Raw genomic sequence first — 22,783 nt, forward strand, 5'->3', positions numbered from 1 at the left:
CGTGCAACGTATAGGTCTTTCATATTCGTGTCACCTGACAGTTACAGCTTCCCTAGTAGACCAAAAGCTCGAGGAGCTTTGCATAAATCGCGGCCAATTTCGGCTGACAACACAGACCTTCCGGTACCTAACGTTACATGTGTGCAGCATGTTCACCATTTCACCTCGAGGGAAGAGTGCGAAACAAGAAGCTAATACTCCATTGCTAAACTACGGACAGTACCACTGTCCCTTCGGACAACACAATGTTCATCAACACCGTCTTCCGCACGACACTTCGCCCCCATTAAGTGGCGGCTTGTGGCGCCTCTCATTTAATTACTGTTGCTCGCATTCGTGCTCTCTGGTCGGCATCACCTCGATTGTTTCGTATCAGCAGAATAGTAAATCAGTAAAGTTCTGCCTGTGATTTTCCGCGTGCCATTCTGTCCTAGAAAGCCAACACGGATTGCGCCCTTCTAGAACTTGTGCGTTCCACCTACATATCGTGATTGACGCTCTACTACATTTTCTTTGTTAAGTCAGGGATGTACGCAATAGTTGCTTCCACGTGAACAAGTGCTGTTGTCTTGTCTCTCCGTTCTGCCTTCCATGTCTATGTCCTCCTCTCGAAGTACGAGGAGCCCGCGACGCTCAAGTGACAACGACAAGGCCAGCGACTGGCCACTTTCAACACCGGGACATTATTCCAGCCGCTCACACGACATGGACTCAGAAAAATAAAGATGGCAGAATGCACGAGACGAAGTTGAGAGATAGCAACATGAGGGAGATTGTCCATGTTCGCCGAGACGCTTTTTTTTGGGGGGGGGGCGGGTCATGACATTCACAGTGTGAACAACGATGTACAAACAAATATCACCCACAACGGGAAGGGCACAGTCTCAGGAGAACAACTTGTCACCAGCACGAGCGTACAATGGAAGGAATGGTGCCGGAGAACATATATGGCCTTCATAATCTACAAACGGCACGCGTACGCAGCCACGAGACGTGTCACCCGAAATGATGACTGACAACGCAAAATCGTCCCGAAAAGCTGCGGTACGCAGCCGACCTTTCGGAGACAGCGCAGATCTTGTTAAAATTGCTTCTTGACGTTGACAGCTCGACGGCGACCCCGTCGTTGGAGTTCGTATTATACGTATTTGCGGTCTCCAACTGCCGCTGCACCACCGCAACCAGTCATCGCAAATTCCGAAGTGGCATTTAAAAAAAGCCGTGGCGCCGTCCGGAAAGCTGCCAACTCTCACTGCGGCAGTTCATCCAGTGAAGACAACTTATCTGGCTCTGCTTTCTTCAAGTCTAGGTCGGCGAATAGTTCGTACCACCTAGCATCCCGCAACACACCCACCCCCGTCGCGTTCTCCTTCATGGGGATTTAGCACCGGCAAGCAGATCCGCATTGATGCATGCGAGACGCGCTTTCGCAAGCTGAAGAGTTTGGTGGAGGAGCAAGAAAACTCGCAGACGCTGAATTTCCTCCAGACTAACAGCCCTACTGAGGCCATCCAGCTGCTCGAGGCATCGCAACGCATTGCCTAGATGCCCTGAGAAGACAGTGAAAACCGCAACGGAGGAGCTAAAATGCAACATATTCAAACCCTTTAAGTATGCACACTTTAGCGAGGCGAATCGAGCATGACTGCGAAGAACAATCCATACGCGGATCACTCGAGCGTTACCCTTTCTGACAGAACTGACATTTGCTCGCATCGACACGTCTTGAAGTCGACTGATGTGCGAAGAAAAGAATCACCGCATCTAGCTTGAACCATGTCCTTTCACAAGCATTGTACATCTCTGGTGACACCTGCACGCATGTCGGAAGGAGGCGCTGTTGACTGTGGACTTCGACAAAATTAATTACGAACAAATAGAGATATACGTAATTTGGATGTTTATGAGCCGCTAATACACAATCATCCAACATGTATTTATCTATCGCGGACTTAGTCTAATGAACCTTGCTATACTTTACAGATCACATGGCTTCTGGTACCTTGAGATCATCCTAACGGAAAAAGAAGTATGTGTCAAAGACAAGGGGGCGCGTTTCCCCCATTGCCCTCGGTTCCTGGAAAACGAACAATCTGCTGTTTACCTCGGTCGACGTAGAAGGAAGCGTAGGAGAGGAGTGCGAGATTTCGCCGAAGCTTGGCAAGTCCGTCTCGTGATGTGGAGTCGCCTGTACCGGCTGAGCTCTCGCGGTCGTTCAGAGCCGATTCAGCATTAATTCCTCCCGCCAGGTCGGCCGCCTCCGCTACAGCTCTGCTCGGGTCTGCACTCGTTTCCGGATCGATTGGCGGCGGGTGCGGCTCCAGGACGTAGAACCACGAGAAGGCTCTGGCGAGGAGATGTCCGAAAATCCCCGAATGCGGAGGGATGAATGCTGCCTGGATGCACTCACGCAAATTCTTCTTGATCGACACCTACGCACGAAACCCAAGACAGGAGAGTCGGAGAACAATGAAACACGGCAGAATGCTCCACTCAACTCCTCAAACACGTGCCGCTGTTCCCGCCAAACCAAACAGAGCAACAGACAGGCATCACGACATTTGTGCGGGTTCAATAGCCTACTGGTCGTTGGCAACAACATCCAGCTTCCGTTTCTTGAGAATCCTTGTCACCAGCCCGATCCAGGCTTGTCGAGTTCCTCTCTGTTTAGCTCAGTGCGCGCTTAAGATCATACCAAACGTGTTCACTGGGGTTCTCCCTGTGGCCCCTCGTTTCCCCGTCGGTCACCCAACGCTTCACCAAAGCGTTCTTAAAACGGGGAACGAGAAACAAAGGCTCCTGGGGACTCTCACTTTCAAGTCACCAGCTGTCGGAACTGGCCGATGCGTCGCTTCGGTGACCTCACAGGGGAGACTGTTGAGGGCACTGAACAGGATGGGGTCCAAGCGACTCATCTGCAAACAGCAAAGACGCGACGCAGTGTTGAGAAAGCAACACGTGTTCCGCCTCGTCACTCGCTTATCCCGCTGACACATCAACCTAAAATAACATCGCGTTCAGCTGACGCTACCATGTGTAGTTGCGGAAATGCTTGCCCATATAAACTCAGAGAAAGCAAAATCCACTGTCCCACCTCTCTCTTTATATAGTGCATTTCTACAGTTTTACCACACTTGTAGAATTCTTTGTAATCTGCGTATCGACCGCAAAGCCATTCACACTGACGGGGAGTCGGCGAGAGTTCTCCGCTCCTCCAGACTTGAAACTGCATATTGCTCCAACCCGGCAGATATCGTCTCTGGACTGCCGGACACTGTGCCTTCGCCCATTCCCTGCTTGCCCGTGCTTGTTTTGCTTCAAACGTGATGCCCCAACACATACGGTAAGAGCTATATGTTGACTTCAACAAGCATTTTGCCCCCGTTTAGTGTCTTCTCTCTTATTGTAGAGCGGACTTCCACTCTAGCTATGTGCATTGTTTCTTCTCTCACACAGAGTACAGCTTGCTGAGCCGGCTTCAGGGCGTTTAGGTTATCTGTTTGACAATGTCTCGCACTATCGACGTTCACGTTCGAACGGGAAACACATGTCTTTCCGCGCAGATGCGCGGAAAAGCGAGACCCTTCGGGTCATATTCGACGAAACTTGTACACCCTGCGGCCTGCTCGCCACGCATAAAACATGAGAATCTTTCAGCGTATGGAGAGGAGAAACGCCAGCCTCTCCGCGTGTCTCACTTCTTGAAGTTTTTTCAGTTGTGGAAGAACAGGAGCTGACATCTCCAGGGCGTTGTCGATTTCCGCGACAACACTCATCAGACTGTTCACCGCCTGGGCCTGTTGAGCTCGCAGGGACAACGCGTCGAAGGCCTGGACAGAAGGAAGCCACACAGGAGACCTAAAGAGTGCCTTTTTGGAAACAACGCACAACGACGTCTTCCAGCACGAAGGACCTAGATCACCGAATCGGCACTTTCCCCTATGTCATGCACACACAGCACTAGCGATGTGGAACACCCTAACTGTTGAAAAAATGAAAATCCAACACTCTACGCTGTCTTAAGTGCCATCACTATAGGGACTGGACTTAACCGACTACTCCGTTCTAGTGCCGGAGTTCTTGCTTCACAGCCTGTGACGCTACAGGGGCATGTCGTGAGATTAGGGTAAACGAAATCCGACAGAAGACAACGATGTGCACGTAGCGAGAAGGCGAAGGCCGTGCACACATGAGGAAGACAGAACGCGTCTACATATACATCTATAAGCTTAAAGACACACAGGAGAGCCCGACAACGCGAAAAGAGAGAGAAAAATAGTAGACATTTGGGATTACGTGATGGATGGGGAGACGCAAAAATGGGTTATGGCCACGAAGCACACGTGCCACGGAGGTAGAGCAGCGAACGCGTAAAGCAAAGAAAGAGTCACTTACAGCATGAAGACCCAAGACCTGGCCCTCGAGTTCAACAAGATCCAAAACCATCTGACGTCGTTCTTGTGCTTCGCGTTCATCTCGCAGCTCACACTGCACTTTCAACTCTTCTGCCAATCGCCGATTCGCAGACTCCTGAGAGAAAAAAGGAAGCAAAAAACACATTCAGTCCTACGTTACCAACGCTCCAGAAACCGAACCATACTTTTAAAAAGGACAGAATAAAATCTTCAATGTTCTTACAAACCGCACGTTATTTCACCAGATATCTACTCTGCAACACTCTGCGTGCGTGTGTTGCCAATATGGCATCGGCTCCTCGAGACAGCGAAGAATGTCAGATTTTAGTATCGTACGACGTTTGTAACACTTTAAATGAACTCTTCCCGGTATACGTTCGTCTGAAGGTTTCTGATCTGTACATTCGAGATTCCTGAGTGTAACTACTCTCGAAAGGACTCGGCTACGTCGATAGACAGGCGGCCTTCATAGTGACAAATCTACATCTAGAGGAAGATGCTAGCTCGTGATATGCCGCAGTGAAAACCACGCTTGCCACAAGGAAGATCCAGAGAGGTAGTGCACGCTGTTTCCTCCTTTTGTACGGTGCATATAAACACGGTGACGGACTCTGTAGCAGAGATTTTTGCTTTGAAGAAAACAGGACTCTGACCTTCCTTAGGCATTTGCCAGATACAGCTTCCTCTTCGCAGCATCCTTCACGCAGGTACACCTACACATACCGTCTGTGGCAAGCTTGACGGACACTCACACGAGCAACTTCTCCTTACTTCAATTTCCTTCGCTTTGGCGAGGACCAAACGCTCGACAGTCTCCGCTGCGCGCCCACGTTCCTAAAACAACAGAGATAACGAACGAACGTGCGAGTCAACAAGCTGTCACGAGACTTTCACGGACCCTACAATCTCTGAATCGAAAATGGTTGACAAGGCACCTTGCGAATGCCGCGCTATATCGGATCCAGGCAGTTCTTGGAAGGAGCAACTGCTCACGTCACATTCTACATGATTTGAGAACTCCTGTGCAATGGCAGAACTTACCAGAACCATCCGTAATTTCTACAGGCCTCGTTCGCAAAAATACAATCGCGTGTTGGACGAAATCAACTCCCCATGATAAAAACTGTAACATCCATTTAGTATGACTCAGCGACGAGATACAAACCATGTGACTCTCCACGGCACAGTGTAGACAATGAGGTGCCACAGAGGATTTCGTCTGTTATCGACGACACAAAGGTGATTGTGGAAGTCGTGACACACATTGATTCAGCTTTCGGAGGAAAAGAAAACGAATTCCGTCAACTAGAGTCGAAACTTATCCGCACTCTTTCGTCGAGTGAGGTCCTCAATTTTCTATCCCCCTCAAGCAAGTTGAAAGAAACTCGTTAGTTACAATGCATATATATATATATATATATATGCATTTAATGTAGTATTTATCTCCATATATATATATATATATATATAGGTATATGGGCAACGGAATCCTCGGAGAGAATGCAGCAATCAACTACTTGACCACGTGTGAAGTAAATCCGTGGCATTTGCTAACTCTCGAGTTAGCATTTCAGTCCTCTTTAAGATGTAAAGACAGCGGCGGGCATCGCAGCTTTTCCCTGGTGCCTCATACTCACCTTTTCAATTTCGGTCTTCAATTTCTGGTCGTAGGCAACGGCAACTTCCCCTTGCAACTTTTGCACATCTTCGGCGCGTCGCAGCGCGTCGTACCGGCGTGCAATCGCAAGCTGAGATGCAAGATCCAAAAGGCGTTCTCGAAGAGCCTCTACGCTCAAATGTCGAATGGCTTCCTTCTCTGCTGAGACAGCCTCCTCCACGCTCATCAGGACCGGCGTTGATTGCACGCCTGATATCAACAAAACTGCACTTGCAATTGCATTAGAGCAACTCTGTAGAGGTAGATACCGCTCTTACTGTTGTCCGTTATGCTCACACGTTAGTGGGGACTGTCAAGTGTATTTCGATACGATGTCTCGCCTGGTTCCACACATACGCGCTGTAGCCACTGTTTTCCTCGCATACGCACCACTATGAGGACGAACGAATTTGTGGGGTTCTCACGTCAAGACAGTGACCCCCTTGTACCCCCCGAGAAATACCGACGGAGACAGCCCCGATTATAGCCGTTTCCTCTGGAAACGCAAGCCGGAGTCGTAACTGGAACTTGTCTCTGTCATCACAATTCGCTTCTCTATGCTGAATTTAGATTCGAGCGCGCCGACAAACTCCAAGGTGTGCCCGCCGTAGACTCGTAGATGTCATGAGCGTCCTCGAAACCATGCAAACCTTCAAGAGAAGTTGAATACGGTAACAAAGACCCTCGAAACATCTGAAAAAAACATCTGAATCACTCGTCAAAAATTGGGTAGTCCGTGCTTCTCAGAAAACCCGTATGAACAATCCCCCTCACTTTTCTCGTGCGTCTCCGTCGACTCCTTCACAGCGGCTTTGGGTACGGGCTGCGCCTCGACAGTTGACTCCTTAGGAACCTCGCACTTTCCACCGTGTGTCGGCTGCGCTGTCTTCACAGCCGCGGGCAAGAGGCCAAGAGAACCTTTCTGGCTGTCGGAAAGATGCGATAGGAGCTGGAAAAGCAGCTCCATCTGAAGTTTCTCGTCCTGCGGGGACAACTGATCCTGCGTGTTCTGGGTCTTCTGTTCGTCCTTCAGTTGAGACGCTTCTCGCTTCTCCGACAAAACACTCGCGGGGGCGTCGCGCGTCTTGGCCCCTGCGACCGAGGGGACACTTTCCCGGGCGTCTTCCCCGGGGCTTTTCGGGCTCGACAGTTCAGGGCGAGACAAGGCAGGCTGAGGCAGAGGAGCCGCAGGCGCCGAAGACGGGAACAGAGGAGGAGTGGGTGAAAGTGCTGGATTTGTTGGAGCGACGATCGCGGGGACGTAGGCGGCAAGGCCGCTTAAACTCAGCAACGGGATGACAGTCGCTTCGAGGAATTTCACGACCTCTGGAGCCCTGAGGTGAGGAGACGAGACAAACAAGTGGAGCAGAAACACTCGTGAACGTGGGCGGCGTCATATACTCGAGTTCAATAGAGCGAAACGTGTGCGTTCGCGCTGACACTGAAGATTTTCCTTCCCGGGAAAACTGTCCGCGCGAATGTTTCCAGACCGTTTGCAGCGGTGAGACACTCACATCGACGAAACCCTCCGGATACCGAAGAAGTCGTGGGATCTTTTTGCTGTTTCGATATTCTTGTGATTTCACACTGACAAGGTTCGACCGTGTTGAATGCAACATCTAAACAACAAACGCAAACAGCCAGGTTCATGAGGACGCACGACAGAAATGTTTGCATGTTCAACGAAACAGTAGTTATCACACAGAGATCCACGTGAATTTGGTACTTCCACAAAACTCCCCCAAATGCGTATCTATACGGAAGGAGGGAGATATTCATATTTGAGTATACACGGCAGAACGCATGTGTAGAAGAGTACATGGGGATGAACGGAAGTCCCACCTCGATGCCAATCGGGATTTTAAGACTGTATCTGCGTCCAAGACCACGGCGGCACCGACAGCTCCAAGTCCCAACAGAACCGCCCCGGCAAGGAATTTAGTGACCGTTCTCCCTGTGCGTCTTTGCTTCATATCCTTTGCCTGTTTATCGGTCGAAGCTTCTGCGTGAAGCGAGGCGCCGGGTGTAGGTACACCCCGCGTGTTCGGACTGATCGCGGTGCTGTCCCCCGAAACCTTGGTTTCGGCCGCCAGCTTCGGCGAAGAGAGGCAGAAGAACGGAACGCTTGAAAATCCCGCAGAACGAAATTGTGTGCTCCTCGGGAGAGTGTAGGCCAGCTCCGTGTGGGAACTCCGACGGGAATGGAAAAGTTCAGCGCAACAATTCGGGTTTCTGCGCACCGCATTTCGTTCCCTTCTCCCCCCGGTCTGGAAGGGTGCACTCCGAGAATCAGCTAGGTACGGTATTCCACAGACAGGTAAGACGCAAGCAGAAACGGGGAAGTGCTTCTCGCGGAGGCTGGACATGAAAAGACGCCGAACAGGTTGCGACCGCGAGCTCGAGTCCAGCGTTTTTTTTGTGCCTACAGACACCAGCGTCGAAATGGGAGGGCGCGTGGCGCCTGAACAGATGGAAAACGTCGACATCTTCGGTTTTCGCGGGGAAAAGCAGCCGTGAATCACGGGGTGGAAGTCCCCGGGGCGAGCACAGAGGTCCGGCCTCCGGGAAGACACCGGCAAGACCGCTGCTTGCCGGTCTTGTCGGTGGTTTGCCGAGGAGAAAGCGGAGACGAAGAAGAGAAACCGGCGCCAGAAAAAGCCCACGGTAAACACAGGAGCAAGTGTAACTGGAGTTGAGAACTCGGGAAGAAGGGACAAACGGCGAAAAATACGCCCCTCTGTCGTTTGACGGTGTGCCTACTACGGCAGAGACAACGCCCAGCACAGCGAGAGAAGTGTCCTTGCGGGCAAGACGCAGCTCTGAGCCAGGAGAACTTCGACAGAGGTGTACGGGAAAAACAGTTGAGTTTTGACGAAAGCAAATGGCTTTTCTGCCCGATGCCGTGTGCAGGTGACTGCCCGATTGGGTCGCGTTGGCCACGTGCTAATTTTTCAGGTCCGCCCCCTGGAAAGGATGTGTGCTGCCAGGGCCGTCTCAACTAGCACTGCATTTTACGGGATCTCCACTTCAAACGCCTTCGAACTCCCGAAGTTCCTTTCCAACGGAAAAGAGAAGGAAATGCGCAAACCAGATGTGCCCATTGCTGTCTCTGCTGCCGCCTGCATGCAACGCAAACGTGAACACGTGTCCACCGACGTTTTCGCAGATGTGCTCCGATGTAAAGGAGACACTACGCACAGAAAAAAGAGGCATCAGTCGTGAACATTTGCGGTTCTGAGTGGCTCTCTGGAGGTAGTTGTTCATGTGTCTGCAACATGCAACACAACTGACCAATTCAACACTCTGTGCGTCTTGACGGCCACGATAGGAAAGAAAAACGATTGGAGACTGCGCAAGAAAAGCAAGACGTCGCCTTCTTGCGCGTGACCATACGGGTCACTCGTCGCTGATTGGCGCATGTCTAAAGAACAAGAGATAAAAGTGGTATACAGCATTCATAAAGAACGTGACTGTATGCATTCCATAATTGGAGTCGTATTCAGTATCCTAGCTCCGATTTTGTCTGTAGTCGACCTGAGTTACACCAATGTGAATACAAACTGCCATCGAATATAACGGAAAGTTCCTGAATGTTACAGTGCAAGTTATCCCCTGAGAAAGTATTGGCGGTGTGGTACTGATAGCGTACTGAAAAATGACAAGTCCCTGCTGCGCAGAAGCTGCTGCACCTGACCCCTACTAAGAAAACCGAGCGATCCATTTCAGTTACTACACAGAGTCTCCGCGAAATGTTCTTCGACGCTTTGGAAACCAGTGTCATGTGGGAGTCTCCAACGCTGCAGTCCTCTGCATCTTTGTCACGTCTGTCATACTGTTAGGAGTGAACTTCTGAAGTGCGGGAAAAACACAATCTGATGGTAGTTCCAAGAGGTTATGCCGAAATAGTACAGATACATGACCTACCTTGCAGCACCCCTGGTATAGAATACAGCGTGAAACAATATGGTATTCTACGCCACCAGCATACCTGTGCCACAAACACGAAACGGTATCTTCCGAACCCACGACTATGGAACGTGGGAGGGTAAATACCTGATGCTTATAAGCTCCTATGATGGTTGCGAGCTTTCAGTTGGGATGCAGGAGATACAACGGGAAGGGTAACCTAGACGCAGAATCGTGAGACACGTTGGGGAGAACCGAACGCTTTTTGACAAAAAAGATGCTGCCACATTTGCGATGTACGAACATCAGCTTACATTCACTATGTGCACTGAGGAGCAACTTCAGCGGGCCAGCTGGTGGGTAACATTTATAGGAAGATGCAAATTTTGCAAAATTAGACTCACACTGTGCTATACTGGAGTTATCCATGCATTCTGAACGCTATCTGAATGCGCTTTGTATTCTGGAAGTACGAGACTGCCACTACTGCGTGGCTTTGTTGCCAGCGGCTCAGACGGACGTGTTTTTTTCTTGTACTTCTCTGAAAAACTGAAAGTGTCCGAGACATTGGCAGGGATGTTGGTGCGCTCACTCTGGCTTAGTGTCTTTCTGTTTTTCGTCAACCAGAGCGCGTGGACTAGTACCGTAGACGGCGGATCCGGCAAACAACGACCTCCAAGATCTAAGCCAATAGTCGAACGCACAGGATATACTCCCCAGAAAAAGCTTATAAATCATCATGTCTCAGGGATGATTACTCCCAGTACGATGGTGACTACAATGGACAAACATGAACCGGCGAGGCTTACCGTCCCTGTACAGCTAGGCTGAACACAATATTACGTCACGCAGGCGCACAAACCTGCCTGCATGCGTAACTAATACGAATAAACCAATCAACAGGTTTGTCACTATACACGCGCGAATGTCGCGGATGCAGCAAACTAATTAAGACAAACTATCCCTTAGACGTTCTTCACAAACAAGGATTTACCGAGCCACGATATGAGTACCGACGGATATGCGCGCGTAAACGGCATAGAACATAACAAGAAGGTTTGCTTGGAACTGTGCACAGAGGTACGTATTGCCTGACTTAAAAATGAACACGATTGCGCGACAGGAATGCCACTTGTAGCCAGATAGAAATAGGAACTGGCGTTTCCCGTTTCGAAGTGCATGTACGATAATTACATCAGTGTAATACCAATAACGTGTGTAGATTTTGTAGTCGTCGGCTTCCTGTTCTGCTCTTGCTCTACGTCTCTCCCCGGAACCGCCGATGAGATTCGATAGTTGAGGAAGCTCCACGGTAAGACACAAAAAGCGCCTCCGTGTGACGCGAAAAGAGCGAAACTCGACTATCTGTACAGTCTAACGATTTCCACACGAAGTTTGCCGTTCAAGGAATGGAGGAGAAAACCACCGAGCTTCTCACGATGTACAAAGCGCGAAAGGGAAAATCTTGAAAGTGAGTTGCCATCTGTGGTAGCCTTTCAAAAACTCCCACATCAGGGACTACTCAGGAGTACATACACTTGAGAGCCACGCGGCTGCCCAGCCCGCGCGTGTGGTTTACTCAATTGGCGGAAGCTCATTTAACTCCTTGTAGAAGTAGAGAGTTTGGAGGTCATCATTGCTCAGGGTGACGATGCTCTCAAGCTTAGCGATAAAAGCCTGCGCCTCTTCTTTCCGTAGCGCGATCTCCGACATCATTTGAAATTTATAGCGGAGAACCTTCAAGAGGTCCGACTCGGTATTTGACGCATGCCCAGTAGGGAATACAATCCGCGCTAACACAACACAGAAAAGCAGCGGCGGGGAGAATTGAAGACCGCGTCTACCAGCAACTCTGGCGTGGAGAAGTCAGGAGGGGTGAAACAGCGAAGTGAAACATTTGTAGCCAAAACAGGTGCGGAGTGGCAGAGACAGTTTGAATCACGTATCTCATATGTATTCATTCCGACGGTGGTAATATATATATATATATATATATGGATGCACGCTCTCTGGATATATTGTTGTAAGTAGACGTATTGACAGCTGCGACGATTTTTTTGATACAGTGTCACTTTCATTGTTGACCCCGAGCGACATCTCGGGTACGGATGATCTTATCACTGACAGCACGGCCATTTGGACTGGACGATCGCATGCAGCGGAAGTAGCGAAACGCTTTTCCAGGAACTGAAAAGCACCACATCGTCTAGACGCAAGTGGCTCTGGTGATGCGCTGAGATTTTAGACCTTACAGTTGCCTGCACAGATCGCAAAACACCTGTGTCTACGCAGAATAACCTTTCTACGAGCATACAACTACACTCATATCTCTCGCCTTACAGCTGTCCAGCGTAGTCCCGTCACTCAACGCGATGCTCACTCTCGACGGGATGCCCTCAGGATATTTGGCATCGTACTCTGCGCCGCCATGCTTGAACTGTGTCTTGGTCATGAATGCTCTGTAAAACGGGATACACCCGCGGAAAAAACACGCGTTCTCCTTCCAGTTTATAAAATTATTCATATTAAACGGAGTGGATGTGAACAACTCTTACACGCATCCCTCGTCGTCGAGTACAGCGCCACCCCGATGGTGAATTGCAGAAGCCCGTCTCAACGCGATATAGATACATAACAAACCAACAGTCCACATACTTGAATCATGTCAAAACGACGCACAAACACATATATAGAAGTGAAGTCTCATTGAACTTACATGCATAGAACTAAACATATATCTCTATATATGCATTCATTCCAAGAGACTGAGTGGTGTAAAGGCAAAACGGCATATTGCGGTGGAACGCCCCCGCTTTTAGAACTATTTGCATGCGCACGCGCCTATCCCCATTAAATCCGCTACTGTTCACCGTACCTTGTGGTTGGATTGAAGATGGACTTTTCACTGTAGTCGTATGGCGTGAGCATCAGAGCACACCAGGCATCGCACACATCCGAGGGAACCTCGCGGGCCTCAACTGCTTTCCTCAAAACTGTCGAGATAATGTACACCTACACAATACCCACAACGAGCCACCACAAGAAGTATTCCCCTACAGAGTTACACATAAATATGTGTATAGAATATACATGTATATATATGTAGAGCAGGAAAGAATCACAGGCGGATAGACGTATAAATAGATAGACACAGATTAATGCCCATAGATAGAGAACAGCTCAAGGAGCCCACAAACAGCGTATGAACATCCGTGCATGTGACGGGAAAGAGAACGACGACGTACTGCAGTGTCTCGGACAGTGCCTCGCTTCGGCCAAGATGCAGTCAGTCACCCCGGCCTGCCTGTCACCTTCGAGTTCACTTACACACGTGTGCCCAGCTTGCGGTGTATGTACACCCACCATGGAATGGTCAGCAGACTGCCGAGTCCGAGGGTCGCGCTTGGCTGGGTCTCCAATAATGCTGAACGCGGGCTCGTACGCCGTTATTGTGATCGACTGGATTCGATTTGGGTCGCGATAAATAACGGGGTTCGCAGCCAGCAAGCGAAGCAGGCCCTGAAAAAACGTAGGCGTCAAAACAAAAGTCAAACACACACGTGCTTCCGCTTCTGTGCAAACAGATATAGAAATGATGATGCAGCTCTGGCAAAGCCCACGGGCACATCTCTGCATAGATCCCGAACGAACTGTGCCATTATTTCTACAGAACGGCAATATATCTATATCTTTATAAGAATATCTATGGAAACGCGGAAGCACATATCTAAGATATATATATATATCTTAGATATGTGCTTCCGAACATGCGCGTATAACAGCTGGGTGTTCTAGAGCTTCAGGAAAAATGACTGAGGCACACGACAAGAGGCTGTGAGATGCCCGAAAGGGTCGCTAACCTCGAGCGCCCCTGCTGATTGATGTTCATACAGTCCGAGCTTGAAATGCATTCTTGCAACGGCAAACTCTTCTCCAGAGTGGGTGAGGACAAGATCGAAAGGCGAGTCTCCTTCGGTTTTCACATTCTAGAAAAAAACCACAAGAACACATACCGAAGGGACGTCCGAATAGTTCAAACCTTAATTGATGATGGAGTGTGCCCTTTGAACCTGGCTTGAACGGGTCGAGTGAAAAGAGACCAATACTGATTTCCCACAACAACAAATGACCATATATCATTATGATTCAATAACGGATCGACTCTTTCTCTCAGCACAAGTAGAAATGCATATACACGTACATCTGTTTCTGGTTATACGTACACATGGGTGAAGAATCATTTACTCCGTCTTCAGTAAGAAACAACGCGAGCCAGAAAAGCAAGAAATGAATCAGAAAGAAGAATTCAACTCGCTACTGTGGAACGTCTGCGCAGCTGACACAGGAATCTCTACAGAGATACACTGACGTCGAAATAAGTACAATGTATATACATGTGTACTTGTGCAAGAAGTTTAGTCACACCTGTATATGCGGTTATGCATATCAGCACTTTCATATATCACAGATGTATGTATGTATATATATATATATATATATATGCCGGTATAGGGACGTGTCGATCTAAGTGTTCATCTAGCTCCTGGAATCTACTTCAACATCGAACAGATATCTGTATGAAGTTGTGAGCATAAATAAAGAGACATATGCATACATCCATTTGCCTCAACACACAAGCCGGCGTGTTTGGGCTTCTAGACCGATATCGCCACACACACGGTTATGTCATCCCTCCTTAACCACGGACCACCACCTGAGCTTCGATTATAGGGCACCCAACTGTGGAGATGCACAGATAAACACAGAAGGCCTCGACTTGGCTTACCCATCTAAAGAGGGCCTCTGGATTCCGGAAGATATCTCGAGGTCCTACAAAGCCCTTCATGGCTGAGACGTGCACGCAGAAGACAGGCCTTGAAGTGCGCCATGCGGCAACAAGCAACACAATTTGCACTGGACATGTCCTTTTGCGGAAACAGCTCTACTCTTGGTCGGCCTGTCGTTGTTCGCTCCGTCTCTCGAAAGCTCTGGGCATCGAGCTTCACTACGTGGCGTCAGAGTTTTGCTTTTCCCTCTCTCCCCCCCAAACAGACATACACTGTATTTCATCCCGCATCTCTATGTCTGTTCGCATGAGACCTGCGAGAGTTCGTTTGCCCGACAACATGACACCGACGTGAACACGTCTCTCCCTGAACCCCCTAGAACCAAACTCACATAGAGATTAACGCGCCAAATGACACGTATCCCTACCTGCTTCTGAACTCTATAACGGTAATATACCTAACGACCGTGTTACAAACACCTCATACAAATATAGGCATGAAGGACCACGTAGCACATGAGGTAGCCACGTTAACTGAGGCTCCCCATGTGTGCCGGTGTCTGCAGAGATGCGCCATTACTGAACAACATATTTTATGTAATACGAATCGTTTGACCACCTTGTTGAATCTTAAGTAAGCGACTGTAGTTCTCCGCTTCGGTATCTAAAGTGTCGGCCATATTCACAGTTTCCGTGACTCTTCAAATATACCTCGGCGCATGCTCAGAACGGCAGCCTCAGCCGCGAGAGCAGCGGAGCTACCCTTTGAGTCGCTCAGCTGCTTCCCTGCTCGGATGGCTCGCCAGGGAATGTAATGAGCGACACACATGCCGATGGCAGATTCAATTTGTTCAGCTGACGCCCCTGAAAAGAAGTGGATGCACTCAGAGAAGGATCGAAGAAAACTTACAGCCATTTCCCGCAGAATCTATGCGACATCCGTGGAGCGCAGGCTTCGAGGTCAGGCGCTACACAGAGCGGCAAAGTGGCTGCCAGTAGCGAAAGCGACGGTATCTACATGCATATCTCGATATCGCAGACGTTGCGCGCGCGTGCAGTGGTGACATCTATAGATGCGATACTGGCAAACACGATGTCATGCACGTTCCTGTTTGAATATTCGTAGATGCTTTCTTGCAAGAAAAGAGAGGGTGCGACTAAGAAGATATACATAGAAGGAGGTTGACATGTACATGAATCGATGCCAAATACACAGACACAAGCGGGTACTCGCATGAATCACATACGTACATCATATACGGTTCGTATGTTTATATGTACGTGTACGCAAGTAAACGAATGTTTAGTGGTTTGGTGTCAAGAGCCGGACCTAGAAGGGCACCATAGACTGCGGCAGAGGCAACGGCTCCAAAAACCACGTGGTCGATTTTGAACGTTTTGAGGCTGAAAACCTCTGCGAGGCGCCCGCGGATCTCGTCCAGACAAAGCATAGCCCGGAGGGCCTTCCTGCGACAGGACCAAAGACAGTTCTTGGTGTCTCCTCGTGGATTCCTTGATATTGAAAAATGTTTAGGAAACGTCGCTGGATAGAAAAGGCATGACCTCGTTTAGAACGTGTGGATACAACGTGCTCCCAAAATGTTTCAAAATGAGGAAATAGCGCCAGACGCACAGACGGACATACTTAATACTTGTGCAGTTTGTCCCTACTTGATGTCTCAGTTCGTGTGATCAAAGTGTGAATAGAGTATCAATAACGATGAAACGTACTTGGTGCGATGTGTTCATTATAGTATAACAGGACGTTCGATCCAGTCGGCGACAGATGAGTATATCAAGGGTAAATGTGTTTTAGCGTCTAAACGCCAACAATAATATTCTCATCAGGATGAGCAGAAATGTATGCAGTCTATATATATGCATATATCTAAGTACAATATGGAAGGCCAAAGAAAAACCTCACGCTCATGAATTAAGGGCTCGGGTGTACGTGGCACGTTTCAGGCGCATCGAATCTCTGAGAAATAAAATGCTTGCACTGACCATTTCTTTGAGACACTTGGCGCATGCTGGAGGACGGAGGAAAATGTCCAGAGAGTTGAAGACGAACATTCACGCAAAGGGCCATTTTCCGCAGGAGGCAAAGGCACAAGACCACACAGAGCAAGCAAACAGAACGCAGAGGCACCCGCGGATTGTCGCGGTGCGAAACCTGGGGAAGGAACTGAAGCTCTCGACATGAACGCCGAACGAAATGGAGAGAAAATGGCGCCGAACCGACTGCTGACAGCAACGATATTTAGCAGGGTTTTCGAGTTCAGTCACCCAACAACGCTGGTCCCCGCCATGTATGAGTAATGCCAGTAGATGCTGATTTAAACGCATGCATGCACGTGACTATTCACAAACCTGAAGCAGACATACAACAAAGTGGTAAGCGCGCCGGTAGCTTTACCAACACCTACCGCTATGAATACATACATATGGATACTGTATTTATTTATACATTGACATATTCACGTAGTTTATTCGTCGACAGATGCACATTGGCCGATGGGTGCATGCAGATATATTTGTGAAAGATACCGACGACTACCTGCCATCGACATGTCGGGCTCCAGCCTGGGCAGCGGCTATGACGACTGGGTAGAAGTCGTTGTGGCCGAATTCGCCTGCTTGGTGTCCCTTCAGTTTTGGATTGAATCCAAAGACAGTGCCGTTGCTGTCCCACTCGCGCACGGCTGCGCAGTTCGCTGCCACGACCTAGTTTGCGACAAGAAACCAAGAAGAGTGTCTTTCACTTTCTTCTTCACTTTCCCGACACCCTCTGAGTGACTTCTCACCAGTGACGTCCTCGTTCAGCTCCTACTGCGACGTCCGCTTGACGGCTGCTTCTTGCGCTATTTGCCGAGGTCCCAACGCAATTAAATGAACGAATGAAGACTTCTAGTACCTACTAACACAAGACTTCTGTTACCGTTTCAACAACGCCAAGTTTCAGAATTATCCAGCTTGGATGCAGATGTGTTCCGCATTTCCCAAGCCTACGGGAAAACCAGAGTAGACATGCTCCTACACGAATGCCCAGCTCGTCAACATATAAACCCATACACATTTAGATATAGTTTGCCTGTTGGCAGCCTCTGAAACGACGTTAGCATGATCGTTCGTCGATGCCAGTGAGTGTCTGTACAGTGTGTCAAGGAGAAACTGACCTTTTCGGGCTGTGACCTTGTCAGAGTGCCAAAGACGCGCGCGCCGGATCTGTGACAGGAGACGAAACATGCACATGCGAAGGGGGAAATCACAAGACGCAACTGTCTTTGTCTGATAGCGGGGCACGGCCCTCAGCATCGCTCTGGGAGACTTGGTTCTCTGCTCGCGGGCCCTGACTCGACCAAACACGAAATAGTTCCGCTGCATGCAAACTCATGCTGATCTAGTATCGTGCAAGCACAGAAACACAGACAAACATGCGTCGACAGTGAATAGGTACGTCGTTTTATCCAACTACGCGTATCTGCCCTTTCATATTACATGCGTACATCCATGTATGAATATATATATATATATATATATATATATGTATACATATGTATGTGCACATGTACACGTGGACGAACAGTTGAACGCGCGTATGGCCGTGCATGTGCGTGAATGAGGTAATCCTGTCTTTGCGTTGATTGGACGAGAGCTGTCGGATGTAGTGTACGAAACTGGCGACACGCTTCAACACCAAAACACGCCTGCCCCCCTGAGGTGAGTAGGCGCGCCCACAACCGCTTGAAGCAGATGAGCTCTGCCAGCCTCCTGTGGCTTCCTTGAAATATGCCGGTCTCAAAGGAGAATCCATTCGTTCGTCAGGCGAATCAAGGATGTCAGAGAGTGTCTCATCATTATGGAGCTTCTCTGGGAACATGAACAGCCCATTTCGCATCCTCGATTCCCTCACAACGCAAGCACTTCCGTTTCAGCCAACAATGCCAACGATCTCATTTGGAAACTGAAGGGACCGATGGACGCCGCAAGAGCACTCACGTGCCTGAACCACACGAGACATACGCGGCGATGACGGCGCGTTCTTTTATCACATGCATGCTACTCTCACAAATTCTCAAGAGACTTCGTCTTACTGGTTCATGACACGGACACCACCACAGCTTGTTGTTTTCACAGACAGATATATTCAGCTTGACGTCTATACATATATATATATATATATATATAGACATAGATATAGATATATCACTTCAGGTTCACTGACGGAGCTGTGTATGTACACAGGGATCTACGGAGAGAGAAGAAGGGGTAAGACCTGCGTATGCAGACGTGGGTTTCTTCACAACCTCTGCTGTCTGTAGAATAACTTTATTCCCTGAACCTCGAAATATAGTGAACCTGCTGTTGGAGAGGCAAAAACAGTCATCTGCACGCATGCATGTGAATGTAACCCTACATCGATCGCAGTCAGTGTGTCCTGTTTGTTTCTGTTTTCGCCAGCTTACAAGGATAATCCATAGCCTCATCCCTCAAAATTGTTGGTGCATTTGTTTTGAGCGCTAACGCGGATACTCCAGAGAGGACGCTGTCCGTGTGAAACAAACGAACTCTCTCGTAGATTTTCTCGCTGACATTATCTCCGTACCTGAAGGAAAGACGTAGCGAAGCACACGCCTCGGGTTACGTGTGTGTATGACATCCAAAGCACGCATATGTGTATTTCCAGAGAGAGCTAGGTGTACACACCCCAGCATGGAAACATTGCCCCGCTTCCTTCTCCAGGACTCATAATTGAACCTACACACTAATACTTATACTGAAACGTACACTCACGCAGAACCATGCAGCAGGAAAGCGTTGTGGCAAATATGAACCGTTGATAAGGGATCAAACATAGGAGCCTGAATAATTTAAACCGCCGGAAAGATGTATGAGAAAGATGAGCATGAATATTTTGATGGCGTGCCGGAGGGGCACCCCGTGAAATCCGCAAGAGGCAAAGAAGCTCACTTTCCACCTAGGAAGTCGATGGCGTACTGCCCAATGCCAAGAGCCTGGTTTGAGTCTCGAGGCAAAACAACGGTGTCAGCTGAAGTACTTTGAGTCATTTTGAGGACTGTCCGGCAAAATGACGGCTGTAAAGGCGCGGGCAGTGTTCATAAGAGCAGTTTTCCGAGGCTTGACAGTCGGGTTTTACGGATAAAACATTCCAGGAGCTGTCGGCGAGAGAAACCTGGCAGCGTCGGTGGCAACTCTTTGGACCGCGATTTTGCTGCAGCATCAGTCCGTGTGTGCCTCGTTTTATGTCTTGGTGCACGAGCACACCGTCGTCTTCGGGACAAGACGAATGGACCTTTGAACAGTCTTCACAACACTGTGCAGAAATGTCTTAATGCTTGTTCGTGGGGATAGTCGCCGTCTGCAGTTCATCTGCCAAGCCTACACTTCGTTCACAGGGAAACGGGATGGTGAGCTGGTCGGCTGTACGTACAGGCGGCTCTGTAGGATAGGCGACTTGTGTGGGTGAAACTCACTCTAGTCAAATGAGAAAAAACCGTGTCCTCCACTACTGCAGATGCCAGGGCACCTCGTGGGCTTTTGAGTCTCCCTGCTTTTCGAGTTTTGACCTTACCCAGCAAAACGCAGATTGGCTGGCATTCACGCTGGCGTGCATGCGGCGCGAGTCGCGAATCGCAAGGAAGGCATTCTTTTTGTGCCGGGCAAGTCGTCACCAGAAGAACGTCTTTTCCAGCGGTCCATTTCTCCTGCGCTCTTCAGGGGTTGCCTATTTGGAGATGTTTGTCTGGCTGCCCAGCACACACATACACACTCGTGTTCCGGATCTCTTTTTTCGTCTCCGGGATATCGAGGCCTGCCGCCGAACTGAACCGTCTGTCGAGTAGATATTCAGCTCCCTGGTGTGTCGGGAAGCGCGGCTTTTTCCCACACTATCCCGTCTGTAAAGTGCGCCCTCGTCGGGGTATTGTTTCTTTGACACCAACGCGTTGCCACCATGTCGGGAGCAGAAGACCCAACTTCTCCAATGGACGTCAGTGCACCGCCCCCCTCTGCCTCTAGTAGTGGTAGTGGCGCCGCCGCCGCAGAAGCAAGCTCTTCTGAGGTTCCTGTTCGGAGATTCGAAGTTAAAAAGTGGTCTGCCGTCGCCCTTTGGTCCTGGGACATCGTCGTCGACAACTGTGCGATTTGCCGAAATCACATCATGGACTTGTGTATCGAGTGCCAGGCGAGTCAGGTGCGTTGGCATGGCAGGTAAAAAAGAGCTTGAAAGAAGCCAAACGAAAAAACGCAACTGCCTAGTGTCTGCCACTCTCACTTGGCTCTTACGTGTTGAAGGCTGCTGTCTTGTTGCGTTTTTTTCCGTCTTGAAAAAACTTTGATACTTGTCCAGAGCGAGGATCCACCCTCGAGGTCGTAGAGCGCATCCTGTCCTCGTTTTTCACTTAAACGGTGATGTGGACTGGAATATGCGCATACTTTGGGACAACACAGGGTGTTTATCAAACTGTGGAGATACTGGTGGAAGAAAGAAAGGGTGTAGCGCTTGTGATAGCCCCGGCCATTTGCAACTGCATTTTCTTATGACCGTGGACAGTAATATCCACGGTCGCCAAGCTACCCGGTAGCCACGCACAGTAGCTTCAGTTTATGCAGCGGACTTTGAGACACACCAGAACAGAGGGATATTTGTGGGCTTTGCGAATCGACTGCCTCTGCTTGTCCTCCACTCAGGACCAGACACTTGCGGCTTACAGCTCAGTGTGTGTTTCACATATTGACAGACACAAAAGGTAGCAGGAAACTTAGTTTTCCTCTTTTCAATTGTCTTTCCTGTCGCCGTGTGTGAACCCCTGCTCCAGCATGGGTATACCAGATGAACAAAGTTGTGGAATAGCTTCCCTCGCGACAGCAAGTACGGTATCGTAAGCAAATCACCCTTGGGCTGTATGTAAGGCGTGTGCCTACTGTATGCCATCCGTTTCTTATTTCTTCTTGCGTCCCAGGGAGGCTCGAGTTCGGAAGAGTGCACAGTTGCTTGGGGCGTGTGCAACCACGCTTTCCACTTCCACTGCATCTCGCGATGGCTCAAGACGCGGCAGGTCTGTCCCCTGGACAACGCCGACTGGGAATTCCAGAAGTATGGCCGGTAGGGGTCCGGCTGCTTTTCCGCTCTGTCAAGATGTCGCGTTAAACAACGTTGTAGGATTGCGACTCCCGACTGTACGAATGGCCGTTTCCGTGCTGGGATTTCTTACCGTTGCGAATTTCTATCGATATCAATGACTCCCTTATGCAGCACGTGGACACGGTCGCAACCCTCACAGGTTGGCAAAGGTAGAATGAGAGGAAACGAGGGACCTGTCATTCGTGAAGTCGTTCCAACAGGACCGTTGAGGTTTTCTGGAGTCCCCACGGTAGTGCGGTTTTCCGGTCGCACCGGAACGCACATGTCGGACAGTAACTTAGAAACACAGGATGTGGAGCAAAAGGCGTATGAGCGTATATATAAGTGCAACAGTACTTGTACAGCTGTCCACAGTCTTGCATAATGATTGACATCTTCTAAGCTACAGACAAATCTATTAGCATGTATATGCGTTTCGTTATTTAGTCTAGTTCTGGGACGACCGCTTGGTTTTGAGGTGTGCCGGGTTTTTTTGGAAAAGTGTTCTAGGGGAACTCGTGCATAAATGCCGAGTTCTCAGTTGGCGCTCATTTATTTCCTGCTGAGGAGTAGCCGGAATATCGTTTGGGGATGCTGCAGACCATATGAGCTCTAAGTGCATTAAAAACATGGGACCTGAACATAACTCAAAAGCATCCTCATGGAGTGACCCGGTGCTTCTTACTTTTTTCATGTCTCAAAAACCGTAGAGTGAGAGATACTCATGTTTCGGTACTTCTGCAACTTTCGTCGGACTTTCCTTGTTTAAAGCCATCCAATAATCGTAGATGTGTTGCTTGATACTTTTTGTGAAGGCCGTATCTGCCCGCAGACTTTGCTGTGTGCATTAGTCAAACAATTCGCTTAATAGCAGT

General features: G+C 49.2%; 3 protein-coding genes across 3 annotated transcripts; 1 reads left to right on the plus strand and 2 right to left on the minus strand.

Moving 5' to 3' along the window:
* Positions 1–675: 675 nt before the first annotated feature.
* Positions 676–8,719, minus strand: TGME49_213670 (hypothetical protein). Its single transcript, XM_018779615.1, has 9 exons — positions 7,915–8,719; positions 6,847–7,406; positions 6,053–6,282; positions 5,187–5,249; positions 4,396–4,530; positions 3,699–3,830; positions 2,814–2,915; positions 2,105–2,432; positions 676–1,550 (listed from the first exon to the last, which is right to left on the minus strand). The coding sequence occupies exons 1-9, from the start codon at positions 8,556–8,558 to the stop codon at positions 1,372–1,374; spliced, it is 2,373 nt and encodes a 790-aa protein (XP_018637899.1). The 5' UTR covers positions 8,559–8,719; the 3' UTR covers positions 676–1,371.
* Positions 8,720–10,580: 1,861 nt separating this feature from the next.
* TGME49_213680 (MmgE/PrpD family protein) lies at positions 10,581–20,259 on the minus strand. Its single transcript, XM_002371064.2, has 13 exons — positions 19,736–20,259; positions 19,231–19,370; positions 18,764–18,767; positions 17,941–17,989; positions 17,322–17,488; positions 16,095–16,231; positions 15,476–15,628; positions 14,765–14,826; positions 13,839–13,964; positions 13,342–13,497; positions 12,854–12,990; positions 12,319–12,437; positions 10,581–11,771 (listed from the first exon to the last, which is right to left on the minus strand). The coding sequence occupies exons 1-13, from the start codon at positions 19,831–19,833 to the stop codon at positions 11,554–11,556; spliced, it is 1,566 nt and encodes a 521-aa protein (XP_002371105.1). The 5' UTR covers positions 19,834–20,259; the 3' UTR covers positions 10,581–11,553.
* Positions 19,839–22,679, plus strand: TGME49_213690 (ring box protein 1 family protein). Its single transcript, XM_002371065.2, has 2 exons — positions 19,839–20,978; positions 21,748–22,679. Exons 1-2 carry the CDS (start codon positions 20,739–20,741, stop codon positions 21,892–21,894), a joined length of 387 nt encoding a protein of 128 aa, XP_002371106.1. The 5' UTR covers positions 19,839–20,738; the 3' UTR covers positions 21,895–22,679.
* The last annotated feature ends 104 nt before the right edge of the window (positions 22,680–22,783 follow it).

Source organism: Toxoplasma gondii, chromosome V (genome assembly GCF_000006565.2).
Source record: "Toxoplasma gondii ME49 chromosome V, whole genome shotgun sequence".
Lineage (NCBI taxonomy): Eukaryota > Apicomplexa > Conoidasida > Eucoccidiorida > Sarcocystidae > Toxoplasma > Toxoplasma gondii.